This window comes from Gavia stellata, chromosome 29 (genome assembly GCF_030936135.1).
Source record: "Gavia stellata isolate bGavSte3 chromosome 29, bGavSte3.hap2, whole genome shotgun sequence".
Taxonomy (NCBI): Eukaryota; Metazoa; Chordata; class Aves; order Gaviiformes; family Gaviidae; genus Gavia; species Gavia stellata.
Genome location: NC_082622.1, coordinates 2,446,486 through 2,466,999, shown reverse-complemented (window position 1 = coordinate 2,466,999; position 20,514 = coordinate 2,446,486). Strand labels below are relative to the sequence as shown.

The window sequence follows — 20,514 nt, the reverse complement described above, 5'->3', positions numbered from 1 at the left end:
TTCTTAGCCAGTTTTCTCAAGGAGGAAAACTGAAGTATTCACATTTTCATTGGCTTGTACCTGCATGTACAGTATTGGGGCAGCAAGTGAAGATGATTAAAGCCAGCTTGAAAACTTTTTTCTGTGCTTGAATTGAGCTTCTCAAAGCATACAGCCCAAAGCCACATGTGTAGTTTAAAAAAGCCAGCCCTCCCCCAAACTGATACACTGGGGAGGAGGGGAAGAGGAAGAAACTTTTTTCCCTGAAAAGAGTGGGTTTTGACTTGAGGAAAGAAATACTATTATTAATATGCAAGCAGAGTACCATCAACCCAAGGCTCACACCATTGGCTGAGCTATCCCCTGCAGCTGCACATCGCCACCCACGAGCCCAAGGAAAACTGGCCTTCCTATCTGTTTTTTAGGCAACTCCTAAATGCCTCCAGCCTTGCATATTCTCACCCTCACCACTTTTTGTAAAAGCTTAAAATTTACCTTTCAAGCAGGCCTTGGTCAGGTTTTGTTGGACATTCGTGTAAAGCTGCAGTCCTAATAATTTCAGTTCTCCCTGCAGCCACAGCTGCAGGAATGCTGCGTTTACCCACACCCCTAAGCTGTGAGTCTCTTGTATATAAAAGTGTCAACTGACCTGATTCTGCCTCTGCCGAGCCTGGTTCTTTGCATGTGATAGTCCTTCACTTTCAGGCAAATGCTATTCTCGCCTGACACTTGGGACACAGCCCTGCTACAAAGCAGATGGAGTTAGTCTGATTTGGATGAAAGGCTCCAAATCCCCACACACCTGAAGTAAACAACGCACACCAGTGCCAGCAGTGTTTAACACAATCTGTTAATGCTGTTTAAAAACAAGGTAAGTCAGTTGAGGTTTCACTGCAATATTTTATTTGAGAATTTACATATACACAGGATAAAGTAGACCACAGAAGTCTGACTTTTTGCTCACGCTGATGAGTTTAAGCAGTTGTGTTCTACTGAAGATGAGAAAAGAAATCTGACCCACCCACTTTTTATGCCTAGATTAAAATGTCAAAAGCTAGCCAGGAAAGGGTACCAGGATTACACAGGAACAAAAAAATATGAAAAAAGTATAAATTAGGATGTCATAGTAATTTTAAAAGTGTAAGAAAACTTGCAGTGGGCTCTCAGCCCCTGATAAGTTAACTCTCAGTTAGATTGTTAAAAGTTAAATACATCAATACCACATATTAGACAGAAAAGCCACTCTGAAGTGCAAGTTTCACATTCCAAACAGCTTGCCCCCACACTGTGCGAGAATCCTGCTTGCTCACGGGGGGAGGGAGAGGGGTCTTCAAAATGACTTTGGTTCCAATGAGGGTTGGCGAGCCAAGCACAGCGAGGCCTCAGCTCCGGAGAACTCCACTCAAGGGAAGAGGTAGCAAGGCTTGCTTGCCCCTGGGCTTGGGTTAAAATCCAGTTCCTCAGCACCAAACAAGGTTTCCACCCCTCTGCTAACCAAAACCCCTACTAATACTGAGTTTAAGTGATTCTTAAAAGGCCTGACATTACAGGCAGTATTAAGTTCAGATTTCCCAAATTCCTCAGTCACACCTCTGCTAAGATACCCAGCAGGACATTAAGTGCTACCCAGAAGCATTAGTGGAGGTTTGTGCAAGGAGGGGGTCCACCCCAGAAGTGTGCATTGACTGTGCTAAATACAGGGGAACTCATGTTCTGGTCACTGAGGTTTCACCGTGTCTGACAGTGAAAAGGCAGAGATGGGTCTCAGTTATGGAGAGAGGTTCAGGCTGGGCAGCCAGCCAGAAAGAAAAACCCTGAATGTCTCATGGAGCAGTTTTGAAGAACAGAACAGAAGGCAAAAATGGTCACAACGCAAGGGATCATTTCCACATCTGAGTGCTGAGGGATTGATTGCTTCCCTGGGCACCTCCTCCACCCATTGACTGTCCATATCCCATCATGCCATTAGCTCCATAGAAGTTCATCCCAGCCATCTGCTGGGTCATCTGCAAAGGGGAGAGGAGAGAAGTCAAGGCCATGTCAAGGAGACTGCCAGCCACAGCAGTCAAAGGTAAAACTCTTGCTCCCCAACATACTGCAGGCTTAAGCAAGTTCTTCTAAAGAGTTATGGTGAACAGAAGTCACTGGCTTCTCAGGTGTATGCCCATCTAGCAAGCTGAGGAAGTTTTCATTTTAGCTGATGCTGCACTGATTTTTGTTCTCCACCAAGCACTGAGACCTCTGAACGAGTTACTCCTTTGCGATCCCTCAGTTTGCCTGCAGTATCAGCAGACCTCACCCAACCCCAGGAGCCAGGCTATGAAAGCACTGAAGTCTTCAGGTAACAGGCTAGATTTAATTGCATGTGCCTCCCCTGCCCTCCATGCACCTTTGGGTCAGCAGAAGATCACACCTCACCTGAGCAATGTTCCACTGAAGCTGCTGTGCTGGCTGCACACCGTAGACGGGTTGGGGAACTGCTGCCATGCCAGCTACGTAGCCAGCCTGCTGTGCAGCCATCATCCCGTTGGGGACACCAATGACAGCTGCCTGCACGTTACCCACATATCCAGCAGGTATAGCCATGGGAGTCACCATCCCTGCAGCTCCAGGCTGGGCCATCATTCCCACTGATGGTGCCATCATGCCTCCCATCATGCTGCTGGATGGGGGTACTCCTGGAAAGCTAGTATATGCTGCTGCAGGATATGCCATCTGAGCTGGGGCCATGAACATCGCTCCTAGAAAAAGGCAGAGAAGTGATGAAGGGAAGAACTGCTGCACTCACTGTCAGCAGCTAAAATGCCGACCTTCAAATCGGAGACTATCACAGCACTCGCTTGGCCATGACATCCAGACAAAGCTGCTCATTATGCTACTCACCAGCTCTCAAGAAGGACCACCTACATTCCCACATCTTTGCTTGTCAGCTGTCAGGACACCCCACCCACTCTGAATTAGTGTACTGCCGTTCAACAGCTCTATTCTGAGATCTGTTACCTTGCGCAGGCAGCTGAGGCGTTTGAGAGCCGTACAAGGAGAGGATAGAGTCTTTAGAGAGCTGCTTCTTCCCCACATCCTCCCCTTTGCCTCCCGGCTCAGGGAAGAGATTCAGGTTTTCGGGAACAGAACCAGCACTTCCAGATGTTGGCATAGAGCCAGCGACCTGAGACAGAGACAGCACAAGTGCAACAGCTGCATTCAGCACTAGGGGAAGACACAGATCATCTCATTCAAGCATCTAACTAGGCTTTGTCAAGCACTGCCGTTCCCTACTTACTTTCCTGGAGTCAGAGTTTGATCCCACTGATGCGAAAAGATCAAGATCCTTCTCCAAGCTGCTAGGCCTGCCGTTTGTAACGGTGGTTGTCACAGGAGCATCTGGGAGAGACAAAGCTGTGATGGATGTTCACACAGATGGCCTCAGGCTGAGGGGCAGCCTCCTTGCCAATTAAGCAGTTTGCACATATGCCTCTGAACCCAGTGACCTGACCTGTAATCTACTTTAGCCAACGCATATTGCCAGCTTTTCACTGCTTCTTCTGGTGCCGAGAAGGAACTGGCTCAGGACCAAGGAATTGCACTGCACCATGTCTGTCCTATTAACCTCAGAACAGCCAGAAGCCACACTGTGCTTGGAGACCACTATAGCTGCTCCTGTAATACTATAGGCACAACCACTGCACCAGCATGAAGGAAAACATAAGGACAATTGATTCTGCTGCAGTGCTGAGCACTGTGCTTGAGTTGCACTGGAGTAGTTTAAGCAAACACACTCTAGTATTCCTATCAGCTATTGTTCACCTGACACGGAAAATAAGTACTAAAAGCTCATCAAATTCACAAGATCAAAGATGGTGTATTAGGGTCCTTGTAACAAGTGCAATAAGGCTGGAAATGCTCTTACCAAGTCCTAGCAAGTCCATTACTGGTTCAGCAGATTTAGGAGAACTTTTTCTAGACTGCTGTGTTTCTTCTTTCTTTTGAGGCTAGGGAAAAAGAACACCAGAAGTCTTACTCAAATTTTGGTTTTATTCTGATGCATTAGAGGCTTTAATGAGAGATTAACCTTTAAAATCCTTTTTTTTTTTCCAGTGGACATAAGTGCTTCCAAAGCAAACAGAATTCCAGAGTAAGTATTACATAGTTGTTTTATTGTCCTGTTACACTGAAACCCACTGTCAAATTCAAGCATACTCTAAACTAGGAAAAAAGTAACTGCTCAAGCTGGAAAACTAAGCGGGGAGTAGCAGGATTCCAATCTGCTCTGCATTGCAAGGCAGAACATGTCTGCTTAGTATCTGGTTGAACAGAGGAAAACAAGCTACTACCATTAGTGTGACTCAGTGCATCCACTGCTATGACTGAGGCCAGAAAAAATGCTTCCATATCAAGCGGGATTACCTCTGTTCTGCTTCAGAGAAGTCTTTACAATTGATCCATGACCATGCCTTTTGGTCTTACCATTTTCACCTTCTCAAAGATGATAGGTTCCAGTTTTCTTTCTGATACTGGCTCATTACTCTTTTTCCACTTGTCATCCTTTTCTTTCTGTAAGAGAAAAATACTGACATGAGGGTCAAAACTCATGTCATCATACCAACAGAAAGTTTATACAGAGCTCTACATGATGCTCTTACTAATCTAAAAAGCCTCAAAAATACAGCTAAAGACCTATATTTGACGCTAGTCCTGCTTTGAGCAAGGAGCACTCTTTGAAGACAAGATGGCCTTCAAAGGTTCCCTCCAATTTAAATTCTTTCTACAGAATGACAGAATGCAATCAGCCTTGGAGAAGAGATTAGTCACTAATACAGGAGACATTTAAACTGTCTATTTTCATACAGTCACTGCTTACTCATAAGACAGACATACACTTGTATCTTAACATGTATTCAAGCTTCTGTAGAAGTGATGAGAAACTAACCCTAAAAGCATTGATGTCAATACTTCGGTCCATGTATTTCTTCTTCTCATATTTATCCCGAATGAAGCTCTCCACAGCTCTGCAAGCAGCTTGTTAAAGACAAATGATTCAAGAATAGAAAACTTACGTAGTATTATTTGACATGTGGATACAAGGTACAGGCTGTTACTAAACTAATGACTGTTTAAAGAGCTTTTCCAGCAGTACCTTTCTTAAAATAATTTAGTGTTGGATCCAACTACTTCAGCTACTCGATTTTTGTCCTTGGGTTATTCCAAGCACGATGGTGCTATAAAAGGTACATTAAATCAGGGCTTAAACTCCCAGTGTATTTTCTTCACTCATGCATATTTACTTCAACCATCACTTAAGAGCATACATGTCATTAGCACAAGCCACACAGCGGTCAGAGAAATGGATCCTCTGCATACAAGAGCACCTCAGCCACCAGCTTAAGACAAAAATGGTAGAGAGGTGCTCCTGTGTTTCTTTAGGTTCACATCACTATACCCCTGTTGCACTGGGCATCTAGAAACCCTCCTGTAATTTAAAAGTTACAGCTTAGTTTTTCAGAAGTGTTAAACCTTTTTATCTGTCTCCACTGAGAATTTAAATGCTCAGCACATTTGAAAGTCAACCCTCCTGTTTGCCAGAGATCCTGAAGTGCATCTCATGCAATAGCTTCAGGTTGTAACATTCGTGTTCCAGTTCTCCACCCTTATAGCTCAGAAGCAATCCTTTTAGCTCTCTTCTGCTTCGTTCTGTAAGCAAGCAGCCTGCGGGTGAAGCAATGCTTGGAAGGTGCCTAGCTAGGAACTCCTTTTCACAGCTGATGCCCAGGCACATGAAGTTAAGCCTCCTATGCAAGGAGTGCAGCCACTAAGCAACAGGATGAAATGACTATGTTTCCTCAGCAGCAAAGGAAAAGGATGCTGATCTGTTTGAGGTCGCCTGAAGTTCTCTGGCAGGTAAGCTTCATAAAGACGATTTGCTTTTCCATTTCCCATCTCTTGCATGCACTGCAATTCAAAAGAATTCTTGAACCATTTGTTTGACAGACATTAAAGCTCTTACACATCCTAGCATGCCAAGCTACCAAGAAAGAGTATCCATTTTAACTAGAAGGCACATGTAGACTTTTGAGGTCTGTTCTGTACCTGAAAGACACTCCTCAGGCTTTTGGTGCAAGCCTACTAGCTGGGAACCCCTAATGCAGTTGCTGTGATTCCCCCCACCCCATAGAATTAGCCAATCCTAAGCACCACAGCACATTTACTCGCAGACAAGATAAATACCACATTAGCAACCTAATGTCACTCTGGAAGTCCAGGACTTGTCTTCTAGAAACTTCAAGGAGAGGAGGTGGGCAGCAGCTCCAGCTCCAGACACACCAGCCTTTGGCAGTTTTACAGAAACTTGCTGTGTTTGTCCCTACGCTCTGATGTTTGCTAAGCCTGAAATCATGACATTTTCCCCTCCCAGTCTAACCTAGCTTGATATCTTCTTCCAGCTTCACTTCCCACATCTTTGGCCTATTCAGACTTTGTTTACTTCCAAGTTTATGAAGCCCTGCTAACAGAACAACACTGTTCATGTTTCACTCGCATTACCTGTATCTGTTCTTGTGTCCACTGGTCGAGATTGACAGATTTTACCCTGGATATATGAACCCCTAGGTTCCTGTGGATCCCAGCACAACGAATACAGATGAATACACCGATATTCCAGGATGCCCATCGTGGCCCTGCAAAGAGACACAAGCGTTTCACACCATCAGGTCAACCTGTGGTTGCCTTGAGCAACTGAGAAACTGTACCAAGTGAACTGGGACCGAGGCGTTTACATTTTCATCCAGATTAGAAATTGGCACTAGACATCAGCAGGATGTTTAAAGGTTGTCTCCCAATTATTATACTTAGAGCTTATATTTTACTGCCTCCCTCTTCCATTTTGAGAGCTCTACACAAGACAAACACAACTCTAAAAGGAGGAGGGAGGAAAATAGGAATTCAAACCACCCAAGACACTCCAGAACCCTGATTTCATCTTGCTTAAACCAATGTAACAGTCATGTCAATATAAAGTTCCTGCTTTAGCAATGGAGAATCTTTCTCAGATAACCTTATTGCAGTGGAATCAGCTCCAGAATGTTCACTACTGCTCTAGGAAAAGCAGCATAAAATACTCTGCATTGGACATATGGAGTACATCATCAAATCTTCTGTTAGTCTTATGCAGGAAGATACAGCTGAATAAGGGGAGAAGGACAAAGCCCAGTATTTTGGCCACCAAAAATGTAGAGCCAGAGGCAGAACCCCAGGTTGCAATCCTGGCACAAGACCGATGAACAGTTCACTCCACAGTTTCTACAGCTCTAATCAGATTCACGGTTTGCATGCAGCTTTCAGACAGGCAGGAGAGCTCCAAGGTGTAGAAGGGAGATCATGCCAGGGAAAAAACCACAAGGGAAAGATTAACAAGCTTAGTTTTACTCACTGCAAACAGTTTTCTGAAGGAAACTCAGCAATGCATTGCCCAGGGGATGGCAGAAGTCCATGGGCACTCCCACCACTCTCAGCCCCCCTCCCAGCCTGGGCCAACAGACCCTGGCCATCAAAACCCTCAGTCCTATTGAAGGAAGACCATCTTCAGAAGTAGTCCTCTGCAGTGCAAGACAAGCAGGTTTTAAAACTAAATCATCTTGGCCAGCTTCCACCATGGGTTGGATGTCACTGTCCGCAGGTAACTGGCCAAACAGCCACAGCAAAGCCATATCCTGAACAAGGGACCCAATAGCCACCAATAAACTGTACTAGCCTTTTTATAGGGATTACAGGCATTATTGCAGATGAAGAGCTATTCTGTCTTTTCTTACCATAGTTAAAATAGCAAGCCTCAAAGCTAATGAGACTGAGGTGGGAGGGGGAAGAGAGGGAAAGTGTAATTTTTAAGCCCTAAAAAAGCAGCACTGTATTTGACTCTCCTAGATAGGCTAGATGGTTGTTAACAGTTTAATTCTTTCTTACTGGGAAAATCTAGCGTATCCTGAGGGATTTGCTGCTGCTAATGCAATCAGTGGCTCACAGTCCTGTCCAGGGCAAAGGCCTCTAACTTCCCTCCAGTACCTATTCCAGCTAATTTATGTTATGATTTTTAACAAGTCTTTATTAAGTCTTCTGGCCTGGCCTGCCATTGCTTTCTGCTTTCTCACTAGAAGAGTGGCCCTTGAGAATCATACTAATTTAATGAAGCTGATCAAAGTCACCTCCCAGCTTAGGAACAGCTCTTGGTGAAGACCTTAACAGAAGTATGCTCTTGCCTGTATCTCAGTTCCTTTACTACACCTACCAAAATCTAAGACTGAATGCATCAAAGCAGGGGCCCATATTTTAGGGGCACCTAAGTATGCCAGTCACAAACTATGGCATGGGAATAAAAGGCTTTTTTGCGTTATGCCTGTTGCACACCAAGGCGAAGCCCGGAACTCTGATCCTTCATTTGATTTATTTGTGGAGTTCTCTCCCAGATACACCCCGAAGGCTACAACATGAGACTGCCGGCAGGATTAAGCATGAAATTCAAGGTTAGATTTAAACTCTAGATATATTTAGCCTTTGTAGGACTAAAAGGATTAATAGTCAACTAGATACTACATCAGGGCTGGTAGTAATCAGCTCACTGGTTTGTCACATGTGCTAGCTCAAGCCACTGCAACCTCCCACCCTGCGATGCCACATACGAGAATGACTCAGTGGTACAGTCTGTTACACCCGTCCTGCTTTAGTGTTTCCTCATTTGTGATGCAGCATCTGAAACAGCAAGGGCTGAGCACAGGAATAACAGCTGACCATTGCTGCAACTTGTAGATCCCAGCTCTGGAAGACCCCAGTACTGAAGCAGCTTCATTATGCCAGTGAACATTTTAAATAATATATAGGCTTTCAAAAATCCTCCTAGCAGCTAGCATTTGGTTTGGTGATAAACATGTATTATACAACCAAGGGTAGTTCTCTTCACTGATGCTTATTCCAGCCAGGGTTTGTGTGTGCTTCCAGTGCCGGTAAATGCCATAAGGCTTCAAGATCTACAGACCAGAGGAAACACTGGAAGTTTGGGGATGTGGGGTCATTTTTGTCCAGAGACAAAAGGAAGATGGTGATCCCAGCAGTTCAGCAATCTGATCTGAAACACTGGTGACTAGAGCTACACTAGCAGGATATTTGGACAGTTCTCCGAAACGTCACCTGAAGTCTGCAGCCAGCTCTGCAGTTCTGCAAGGCACATGAATTTGAACTCTAGATCTGAGCACCCCATGCTTTTGGATATAACTAGTAATTTCTTTAGCCTAGTTACACAGCCCTGTATTCTACCAACACTGATAAAAAGAGGAACAAGATACAGCTACACCCCTCAAGAGTGAAAAGCTACTTTAAGATAAGCAGCTGCACAAGAGAACCACTTGCCTCAACAGCAGCAAAGGATTGACACAGCAAGGCTCAATACAACGGGGAAAGAGTTGCTCATTGAATAATCAGTGCTGAGCAGAACGGTAGCCTGTCAGCAGCGATGTGAGGCAAATGAAATTTGTCCAGCTGAATCAAACCCCAACTAACTTCATGCTCATTAAAACTACCATTTGGTGCCTTGGGCAGCGAGGAACATTACAGGTTTCTTTTGCTGAAAGCAAGGGTATCCCAAGGAAGACAGCCCATCCTAACCAGGCTGCCACCAAGGAAGCAGTGGGACAAAGCCCAAATGTCCCAGTTAGGTTGGGTCGGATGTGACATGCAGAGGCACTAGCCCAAAACACACACTCTTACTAGACCTTCAGCTCTGCTGGTACCTAGTGTCCCCAACCATTAAGCTAAACCAACATTTTTACCATTGCATTTCTTATAAAGCACTTAGTTTTGTGGGCAAAGGGGGATGGGTTTTGATGCAAATATAAACAAGCCTCCCACTTCCCTCTTTTGAGGCCACAATGAAAGAGCTCACACTAGAAATCGCACAAGGATGTGTCCAGTAAAGATCTGGCTGGGGAGAACTTTGTACAGTTATTTCCCCACAGTTTCACATGCCATTTTCAAGGTGACTGACTTGCAGAAAGCCCCAGGTGGTATTTACAGACCCAAGTTCGGTCACATGTTGCAGCATTTAACTTCCCAAAAACTAAACAAAGTTGAAGAGGGTACGGAAACTACAGTGACCGAGCATTGACAGAAGGGGCAAAACACCTTAGTAGAAGTTAAGGGCACAGTTTTTGAGAGAAAAATGTTTTTACATCGGTAAGTCACTTTAGAGACCACCACAGCAGCGTTTATCAGCATTGCTAGAGCTGCCGTGGAGCCCTATCTTCCCCTGCAGCCTCTGTGCACACCCTGACACTCACCACTAATTGCTTGCACGAGGGCACGGCACGCCACAGGGAGCACTTTACCCTCCGGGTTCAGTGAATCATGGAAACTTATATGCGAAAGGTTTTAGGACAAGGCTAACAGACATTTAGCTTGTTAAACCACTAGAAAGAAACAGGAAAGAAATTGGTCCTCGCATGAATACTCTCGCTAATGTTATAAAATTAGTTCCCTTGAGGCTGGCATCCTCGCAGTCACCAGATGGCTTTGGAGCTTAGGGCCTCAACGAAAACTCGCCTCCCATATGCAAAACTGGGAGTTTGCTGCAGTGACAGCCAGTATCAGACATGCAAGCCTGATGCTGCAGTTACGTTTGTTTCAGTATTATGGGTAATTTTAACATCCATGGTAAGCAAGTTACTTGGCACCAACTCGAGCTGGGCACAGCTTGTTCAGTTCTGATTAAGCATCCTGTGCCCCTGTTCATCACCTCATATGTGCACAAGAACTTTTTGAAGAATGCCAACTGTTTGCAGGTGAACAAGAGAGTAAAGAAAATAGCGGTTTTGAGTAAGAATGGGATACTAATCAAAACAGATTTAAGAGCCTATATATATATATATTCAGTTCTGGCACAATATTAAGGCTAGCTCAGACCACTGGGATATATTCTGTGACCACTGCCCGGCTAGGAAAGATCACGAGCTTAAAAGCATCTATTGCTCAGTCAGTTTTCATTTTAGAAAGCTGCCTTGAATACTCGAGTGTATTCCTAACGAGGATGCACCACCATCCAGCAGAGACTAGAAAGCTATGTGCAAGAAACTCCGCTGCCCAGTCCGTGCTTCCATGAGAGTTTCACAGCCTGTTTTATATCCCAGCCTGTCAAAATAAACACCGCATACCAAGCTGCTCATACCAGCTTAAGTTAGCATCTAAGCCAGAATCATTAATGCCTACAAGGACTGTCTGAATGATCTGTCCTTGCTGAAAAGGCTCCCAATTCCCTTTAAAATGCCAGCACAGCCGGGCTAGTGCACTTCACACCATGTCTTAGTCACTTGCTGAAAGTTCACACCCTTGTGTGTTTTTAAATTAAGGAATCCCAAGGGGATTCACTCCTCACCCTTTATTCAGGCATTAGATTTTGGCTCAAGCTACTCCTGCAAGTTTCTTTGCTAATAACCCTCCAGAAGGCATTTAAAAATAAAACAGAAGTTGGCTGCAAAGCCATTGCTCTTTTGAGAAGGGGGGTCAGGAAAAAAATAGATGCTTTCACAGGCAGGAAGGAGAGCGCATCGCTATTCAAAGCCTAATGAAATATTCTTAGTGCAAACAATCATTTGACTCGCAGGCTCCCTGCCTGCAAGCACTCCGGCAAAAGCCCAGCTGTAACAGGGAAATGTGCCTGCTCAGCCCATTGATCCCAGCTAACACTGCTACATGTGTTGAACCACGGCATCGTACAACCATCCCCTCTCAGCACTCACAGGGGAAGTGGATGTGGGAAATTCTCCTTGGAGTGGGATAATCCCTGCGAGATGGCATTCACATCCTCTTGTACAAGCCTTCACCAGTACTTGGAAATTTCTCAGAGTCAAAGTTGAAAAGCCCTACTTTTTGCAGAGCCAAATGAGGAAGTAGCCAAGTATCCAAGAGCTTCCTTTGACTTGTGGTTTCATTATTCTGGAAAGAGATTGCTTAATGACTTACTGAAATTCATTCCGCTCATAGAAAAGCTATGACAAAGGCTGTCTTACAAAACAACTTCCTCTGCCCTTTACTGTAGATGTCTGTTCTGTAGTGTTCGGATTAGTTTGGGGAAACAAGGTAAACTCTGCTAGTGAGTAAAAAGTACAGTTAAACTCAACTTCAAGATCTCTAAATTATGCTATTTAGTTATTAACACAGGCCAGTTAGTTACTGGCCTGAGCATGCATCCCGATGCAGGGACCATGAACCCTATCTCTGAGATTTGTAAAGCACTAATACCTGCTGTACCCCCAGATTTAGTACCAGACTAAGCATTTGCATACTTTTCAGGAAGCCATTGGAACCCAGTGAAACAGAGATGCTAAAGCCAAAAAGCTCTGTAGCAAGCAAGTTTGATAAGGCTATATGCCTAGTTAAGTAGTTTAGTGGTTCAAAAATTCAACTTTATGCCATCCTTTGAGAGAGGAAAGGGCTGTTTTGGGTTTTTTTTGTCTTTTTTCAGTAAGACTTCTGCAGTAATTATAGGCTTTAACCACCCTTTGCAGGAAAAAGGAAGAGCCAGAGGCATCCACGGGGGTTGAGAATACTGCTTCCGACGACAGCTTGGAGCTTTGCCTTAAAAATCTTCTCGGCTGTACTAGCAGCAACCAGTACACCCTCTCCTTCCCCAATCCATAAGATGTGCTACAGGTACCTTACTGGCCAAGTCAGACCAAGCTGACTGGTGCTGGCTCCATTTCCTCAGGAACAGGCTTTGAATTTTCTAAGGTTTACCAGAAATGCATAACATTTGAGTGCCTGGTGGCCTTGAAGGCAGCTACACAGCAGCATTTGATCTAACTGAGTAGTGGTAAGCTTGCAGGAACAGCTTTCAATGCAGGTCTTATCACTGTTACAGTCTTGTTCTTTGAAGTGCTGTGATGATACAAATGCAGATGGAGTAAGGTAGAGGAAATTAAAATAGATGCTGTGAACAGCAGGGTGGGTCCTTCCTGCTGTTTGAGAAACTGATGTTTTATTACTTCAGTAAATAAACTGTGAAAGTGACAATTTCAAGCAGACACTCTAACAAGAATCCATGCAAGAGGACTGGTTAAGCTTACTAGTACTGATGACCACAATGCCTAAAAATATATAAAAATCAGCCAAGTTCCATGATCTTTGTATTTCCTGTGGAGGTCAGCATAGTAAGAGTCCCAACACATAGATGGTAAATAGCAGAGATCAGGTTTTCAGTGTTCCAGAGACTAGATAACATATGCCCAATTGCTAGGTTTTAGCCAAAACTCCACACAAGTCAGTCCTACAAGTTGCTAGGGTAAAGGCAGCAGATTAAGGCCTGAATTACCATGAAATGCAAGAAAACTTACGTAAACAACATCCTGTGCCCAAATGCACCTATAAACAGAGCAGCAGGATGGAAACTCACACTATCACTACTATTTTACATCAAAATTCAACTTAGAATTTCTCCACCATCAAACCCCTTACACCATGTCTTTAATTCTTCACTGCATGTTAAAAATATTTAGACCCTATCTTCCAATCTCATTCAAGTTGTGGCAATATGTAAAAATCACTAAGTCCTTAAAAAAGCGCCTAACAGAGGAAGAAGTCTCAGCTCCTGGGCCATTTTTTGCTTGACTAAGAATCCCTTCAATATCTAGAGCTAGACATGAACTATTTTTCACTATCAAAGTTACTAAACAGGACTTGACATTCATAAGGAAAGGGCATAACCTGGCCAGTAAGGAATGGCATGTTTGGCCAAAAATAGAGGTAAGCAGTTTAACAAGGCAGTGAAGGTCCAGTAGTAGCACAGGTAAATCCAGCTTCGCAGTCAGAGGAAGCTTTGCTCTAAGACAGTTTCTCTTAAAAGCTCAAACTTTTTCTGTCCTAGATTTCCTGGGACACATGAAGTAATCACTATTCTGGATCAACCTGAAGGAGACCAAAGCTATTCTTGATTCTCTAGTTGGTTTTGATAACCTACTTGCATTTTGAAAGATGAATTACCTTTAAATTGCAGAGGCATTTTCTGAAGAGGCTGGCACACAAGTTCCTGAGCATGTTCGATGCCTTATGTAATTCATCTGGCAGTTACTATAGGAACAAACTTTTACTAAAGTTGCAGCTGTGCTCTGAGGCTCACATGGCATTTTTGGACCCTTAACATACACCTGCTATACAGCCACTCACCACACAGGCTCTCTGTTTCACAGGTGGGTCAATATAGCTGGTACAAAGCAACAGTTTAAAGCTGACGTGGTTTGCCAAGATGCCCTCTGCTTGGCGGATTATCTTTGTTATCCATTCCTGGAAGATGTAGAGACATGCATCCGTGTACATGACTCAGAGCTCTGCATATCTTTTCTTAAAGGGTATCTTCCTACAACTCTCCCAAGCACAAACCAATTCCAGAGTAAGTCCCCACCAGAAAGGCTGATGCTTTTTTCCCCTCGCTTTGTGGCTTGAATGGGAAGTTACAACTTACTTCAAGCAGACGAATGTAGGGTCAGGCTCACAGCTAGATAGAGCTGTGTTCCCTCCCAGAGTCTTACAACATGGCAGCACTGCTCAGACTTCTCAGATGAAGATCACTATGGGATAAAGCCAGTCTCACAGACAAAGTTAATTACACTCACTTGAAATTAATACTGCTTTATGCACAAGACTACTCCTTTCAGACCTGACTTTAGAAAAACAGAACAGTCTAAAAGCAGAAGAGAAAATGTAGCGCTCATTAAGATAGCTGCAGAATATTGTGACTGCAGCTAAGAATTAAAATGAGTATACAAGCACATATGCATCCCCTCTGGCAAGCTTCCATTACATAAGACTGAGCTTTCTCCTAATAAAAGATTTTTTTTAAGGCAAGCTGAGAAGCTTTAGTCCTACCACTTTGGTTTTTGAAGCCCACTGCAGGCAAACAGTATGCATCACTACCCACTGCTCAGTTTTCCCATAATGATCATTTCTTCATCACATGCAGTTGTTCTAGGCAGCTATTTAAAAAGTTAATCTTCATATTGCTTTTACTGAAAAGGAAATTCAGCTGCGATTCAATAGTCTGCTGATGGAGGAGTTGAGTCACAACAGATTTTTGTTGAATATTAGCAACATGTTTTATATTAATACTAGTTTGGCTGGACTAAACCAACTGTAATAAGCTAACTCCCCCACACTGGAAGTCATCCTTCCTTAACTGCACCTACTCTAGCCCCAAGCTTTTTATCCTGCTCTTCCTGCTTTCCATCAAATATTTAACCATCTCTTAAGAGGTATTTTCGAAGTTCTAACCCTCTTTCAGAAAAGGCTACTTGAAGAATTAGATCTGGGTTGTGTTCAGCAACAAATAGTTTCCCATCTAACCACTAAAGTTAGAAGAAGGGGTTGATTTTAGCATGGAACCCACAGTTCTCACAAGACACAAGGGACAAAGGGCAGAGTCAGACAAATCAGGAGGAGCACAGGGCAACCTTAACTGATGGACAGATACAACAGTCCTCGCTGGTGCTCCCTGTGGAGGAACCTGCTGTTCCGACGTCAACGAAACTGGATCCAAGGAGCCTGTTGGATAGATAGGACTGGAGGAGCAGAGGGGAAGAGTTTGGGAGAAGGAGAGAAGCATATAGAATTAGCTGTATGTTACACAAGTTCAGCACAGAGCTTTAGAGTCAGAAATGCAGTGGAGAATCCAGTTAATATAAGTGTTACCCAACACAAGACATTTTCCATTTACTGGAAGACATCTGAACACTTAGTCAAGTCCAACTTGCACAGATTATACCACATCCCTCCATCTACATTGCAATTTCAGCCTCCAGACTCATTCTGATGTTCATCTGACAGATACTCAATACAGTCAGACTGCTTGAGAGTCACGCTATCCTACACACACAAAACCACAACAGTAACAAAACTGCCCTCAGCAGGCCCTTTGCCACTAGAAATGCACTGGCAGAAGAGATCCCACTTTCGCTCATCAGCAGCTTGTTTCTCTTTTCAGGTGTTTTGTTCAAGTGATTATACAGCAAAGGTCTTCAAAAAGCGGATTATGATAATTCATCACTCTAGTTTTTAGTGAGGACAGCCACCCTACCACCTAAGCCATGCTGGGCAGGTGGGGAGAGCTGCATCACTGCAGGTGGTGCAGTGCTGCTAGGACTCCACACTGGATCGTTGCTTTTAATCATTAATATTGGTATTGTGATAGGATTCAGAGCTGCACGTGAAAACCAAAGACAGGCAACCTTTGATAGCGCTTGCAAGGGGAAATCTGTTCTGTTTGTGCCTAACATGGCTAGATTATGTCCTAAAGGCTGCCCCTGAGCTCCCCACTCCTGTTTTGATCAAGTAATGAAGACACCTCTCACATACACGTAAGTTTTCACTCCTAAGCCCCACTGCCAGAAAGCAGTCTAGCCGTGGCCTGCTTCGGCACAGGATGTACTGCTTACTACATGTCAACCCACTTTTGATCAGATCACCCAGTTTACCCACACTTACTTTGTACAGAAGGTTTGCAATGCAAAGAGGAAGAAGCAGGCGAGAGATCTCGCCCAACTTCCTCCAAAACAAGAGCCTCTAGCCACTGCAGTGTTTATTGTTGCAGAAGCAAAAACCACCCCGAGCTTTCATTCCCAGTTTCCTTGTCCTTTTTTTCCCCGTCCAGCAACTTAGACCCAGGACATTAATAGCTATCTAGGGAAGCCAACACACTTCTGCAGTTCTCCTTTCAGGCTCACCTGTGTAGCTCTTACAGAAAAGTTGTGCAAAGCACATGAAGACATCACTATCTCCAACAGCTTGCTGGAAGAAAAGCCTTGGGAAGAGTGATGTGCCCCACGAAATTACTTGAATCCTAAATGTCTGAAGGAAGGAGAGTATATTGGAGAAACTAGTTTTCCCTCCTTATCATAATTAGAGATGCAAGTTGGACTAGGAATCACTTGCATGTACTGCCTGATGGAAAGCAAGTAGTAACAAGAACACAGAAGACCTTCTCGCTAAGCAATCACTTTGATGAGGGCAGGGCAGAAGGAAGGCAGGGCAGTTGGAAGATATCCAGCTGTTCACCCACATGGCATAGCAAACAAGAGCATGTTTGCTACACTGGTCCCAGAGCGCGGGGCTCAACCAGTAGCCAGCATCAGAGAGGTGATGTTCCTGAAAACTAGACTTCTACCCCAACACTGAGAATTTCCGTAGAGCATGAGATCAAGTGGGTACATACTAGCACTGCAGCTCACACTAACAGGTACTGTAATCTCGTTTAGTTCTGTATATAGAAGTGGAAAAAATACAGTAATGAAACCCAGCAAGTAGTTAGGTCATTGGGAACAGGCATAATGGAAGTGTGGGTGGCATCTGAACAGTCTCTGCCTATGTGTCATGCTAGCTTTGAAATGCTCAGATCAAGCAGCAAACCACTACAAAATTCAGTAACTTCAGCACAAAACCAGATGGTCGAAAGCGAGAGTTTTACAATAAAAGTATCTTGATAGGTGCTGTATGAGCTGCCAGGTTCTTACTCTGCTTTCAACTTTGTTGAAACTCATGCAAAAATCCTTATGATGTTGAACGTGAGCTGAGAAAGGAGGGAGCTGGCCTAAGAAACACCACTGCCACCACCAACTAACCCTCCCCAGCATCATTTACTTACAGCGACCAGATTCCAGCCTTGACCTTGGCAAACTACTATTCACAGAACTGTACACAAGTACATTCCTCTTGTACCTCAACTTGCGTAGCCAGACTTGCAATCTGCTGAAAACCGAGCAACAATCAGCTATACAGAAAAGCAGCTATTCTTCCAGGTAGCACTGGAAATGTTGAGGGAAGCCATCTGGAGCTAGCAAACACCACGTGGCCTCTCATTAGCGCAGATTCACACAGAGTTTTAGTTATTAAGAAGCCATGTATCAAATAAAATGTGCTCTTTACTCTGCACAAGTACACCTGGGGCTCATTTCCATACACAAAGCCAAATGTTGCAGTTACTTTCAGCAGCTGTAAGAGCTAACATCAGGCCTTCCTTGCCATCGCTGCAAACCAGCACCAGTCAGTGCCTTGCTGCGAGAACACCACATCAAGCCACAGTAACCAAAATGCAGCCCAATATGATGCTCTGACTGGCACCAGTCAGATACCTGGCCGGAGAGCTTTCTGCATTACCTCCTGTGGCCACAAACTCTGTATGTTGCCCTCAAGAATGAGATCTCACAGCTCCATGAATCTCCTTAGTATAGTGGATAATTATTTTGCCAGATAACCCTGTACAACAGAAGCTTACTCTTCATACCTATCCTCCCAGACACAAGCAGCTTCCAGCTTCAGTGGCAATGCTGAACTGTACACTTTGATTTTTATACATAATTAACTGGAATACTGGATTTCCAGGGTGTACTATGAACAGGAGAAGCTGTATCATCACATCAAAACAAGTAACCTGGAACCGTTAGGAGAATTTGTTTCCATATTGTGTACATTACTGTCTCATGCCTCAAAAGACAAGATAAGACAGCTATTTTCGCCCTTGGCACTGGCATCAGGAGCCAAGAGATAAGCAAGTTGCAAGTGAGAGGAACATTCTGCTCTCTGCCAACACCACCATGTTCAACCTACATGGTCAACCAAAGCCAGGTGTGAAACATCTCAAAATACGCCACCTCCAAGATAAGACAGGTTGTTACGATGAGGTTACTATGCTTTGAGTTTTTTTGAAGCAGGGCTGAAAACAAACCTTAATAGCACCATTTTTAATGTTGTTCAGCAGTGCTCTCTGCAGTTTTTAGAGGTCATACTGAGGTGACTAAGTCTCCCACTTGCAGATGGACATAGAAAGACAGCCCCTGCTCCAAGTTAATTTATTGCAGCTATTGGGAAACAAGCCTCAAGTTCAGATCTCCAAATCATTAAAATAGGGTTTTAGCCAGGCATGAGCATAACCTTAACCCTTTCGCTGCAGGAAAGCAAAGCATTTCACAGTAGCAAGCTACAAAAAGGCATCTGCATCACATGGAACAAGATAACAGTTTTATTCATTTGGTTTGTCTTCTAGAATTCAGACATTTACATCCGACTTCCTCTCTACCCCACTCCACCCCTTTCTAAGAAAAGTAAGGATCGCAACATGCCTTGAAATCAGTATTAAGTGGAAAAGGAAGCACAGGACAAAATATTAATTCCTTCAGTGGTACTTGGTCCCAGGGCTAGGTTACAATTCCTTCCTTTTCCTTGCATGCTGCACTTTCAAATACTGCTCCTATTGATCCTCTAAAGATGATCTGCTCCTCACATTACGGCTGTGATTTACAGGATATGACTCCTCAGCTGGAATGTCCTCCAAAATTACACAACACCAGCTTTCCAGGTTCCTCTTAACACGAGACTTCTCCGGAAGAGCAGTCCCCACACATGACAAGCCCCAGCGCAGTCCCAGAGCCCACGAGTTTCCGTAAGCAGCTCTCGGGGAGTTTGCTACCCAACTCACCTGCCGAAACGGGCACAGCAGAGCTGCAGAAGCAGGGTTAGAGAGGCACCAGGAGCAGTTTGACATGAGCGCTGCCAGCACAGCCTGCTGCGACTAACCTAAAGCTGAAACTCTGCTGAGGCCAAGTCTGGGTTTTATTTTTGTCCCAAATACCACGCGGCTCCTCAACCGAAGGGGAAACCGCCCACCGTGCTACGAACCCCCAAACCGCCCGGGCCCCCGCTCCAGCAGCCCCAGGCAGCACCGCTGCCCCTGCCCGCAGAAAGCCGGAGCTCTCCCTGCCTGCTCACGGGGCGGGGGCGGCGCGGAGCCGTCACCCCCCAAGGCCCAACCGGGCCTGTCCTCCCGGAGGAGACGTCCCTCCTTCCGCCGCTGCAGCGGCCCCCGGGGAGGGGGGACAGCGGAGGGCCCCGAGAGCTCACCGCCCCGGCAGCAAGCGGCGGGGGGCCAGCGCCCCGCCACACGCCGGCACCGAGAGGGTGACAACCGCGCCGGCACAGGCCCACCGGCCCCGCCGCCCCCTCAGCCGGCGCGGCCCGGGGGGAGGCCGCCGGTACCTTTGGCCTGGCAGTCGGCGCAGTACTTGTTCTCCTCCTCCACCAGCAGGCTGGCCAGCACCGCCTGGTACCGGTCCACGTCGCGGACCGACTTGCCCGTCATGGCGCGGCCGGCGCAGCCCGCCCGCGGGTCACGGCGCCGCCGTCCCGGGCACCCGCCGCTTCCTGCTTCCGGCCGGCGGGAGGGGCGGGGCGACCAGGGGGAGGAGCCAATAGGCGGCAGCGCGCGCGCTTTAACGCCTTCCCCGCCGCCGCTCCCCCTCGCCGTTGATTCGCTGCGGCGCGGCCGGCGCCCGCGGGAGCCAATCGGAGGAGGCGGGGCGGTGGCGGGGGAGGCATGAATGGGCAGGGTCACGTGACGGGCTGAGCTGGGGATGGGGGGCTGCGGCGGGGGGCGCTGAGGGGTGCAAGGGGGCTGGCTGGGGGGGCTCGGGGGGCTGGCTGGGGGCCTTGGGGGGCTGGCGGTGCTGCCTGGGGGTGCAGGGATGC

General features: G+C 45.6%; 1 protein-coding gene across 2 annotated transcripts; it reads right to left on the bottom strand.

Annotated features, from left to right (window-relative positions):
* Positions 1-859: 859 nt before the first annotated feature.
* On the bottom strand, positions 860-20,133 carry SMAP2 (small ArfGAP2). 2 transcript variants are annotated; one of them, XM_059830796.1, is made up of 10 exons: positions 20,026-20,133; positions 6,517-6,650; positions 5,840-5,925; positions 4,907-4,985; positions 4,444-4,530; positions 3,887-3,968; positions 3,260-3,360; positions 2,980-3,145; positions 2,398-2,720; positions 860-1,985 (listed from the first exon to the last, which is right to left on the bottom strand). In XM_059830796.1, exons 1-10 carry the CDS (start codon positions 20,126-20,128, stop codon positions 1,860-1,862), a joined length of 1,287 nt encoding a protein of 428 aa, XP_059686779.1. In that variant the 5' UTR covers positions 20,129-20,133; the 3' UTR covers positions 860-1,859. The 2 variants fall into 2 exon arrangements, with proteins under 2 accessions (XP_059686779.1, XP_059686780.1); XM_059830797.1 differs by having other exon boundaries at positions 2,398-2,717.
* Between the last annotated feature and the right edge of the window lie 381 nt (positions 20,134-20,514).

Coding starts and splice junctions, on each gene's coding strand:
- SMAP2 (XM_059830796.1), bottom strand. CDS start 20,128: ATGACGGGCAAGTCGGTCCGCGACGTGGACCGGTACCAGGCGGTGCTG. Junction 4,531..4,906: donor TTGACATCAATGCTTTTAGG/GTTAGTTTCTCA, acceptor TTTCTCTTACAG/AAAGAAAAGGATGACAAGTG. Junction 3,361..3,886: donor AATGGACTTGCTAGGACTTG/GTAAGAGCATTT, acceptor TGTCTCTCCCAG/ATGCTCCTGTGACAACCACC.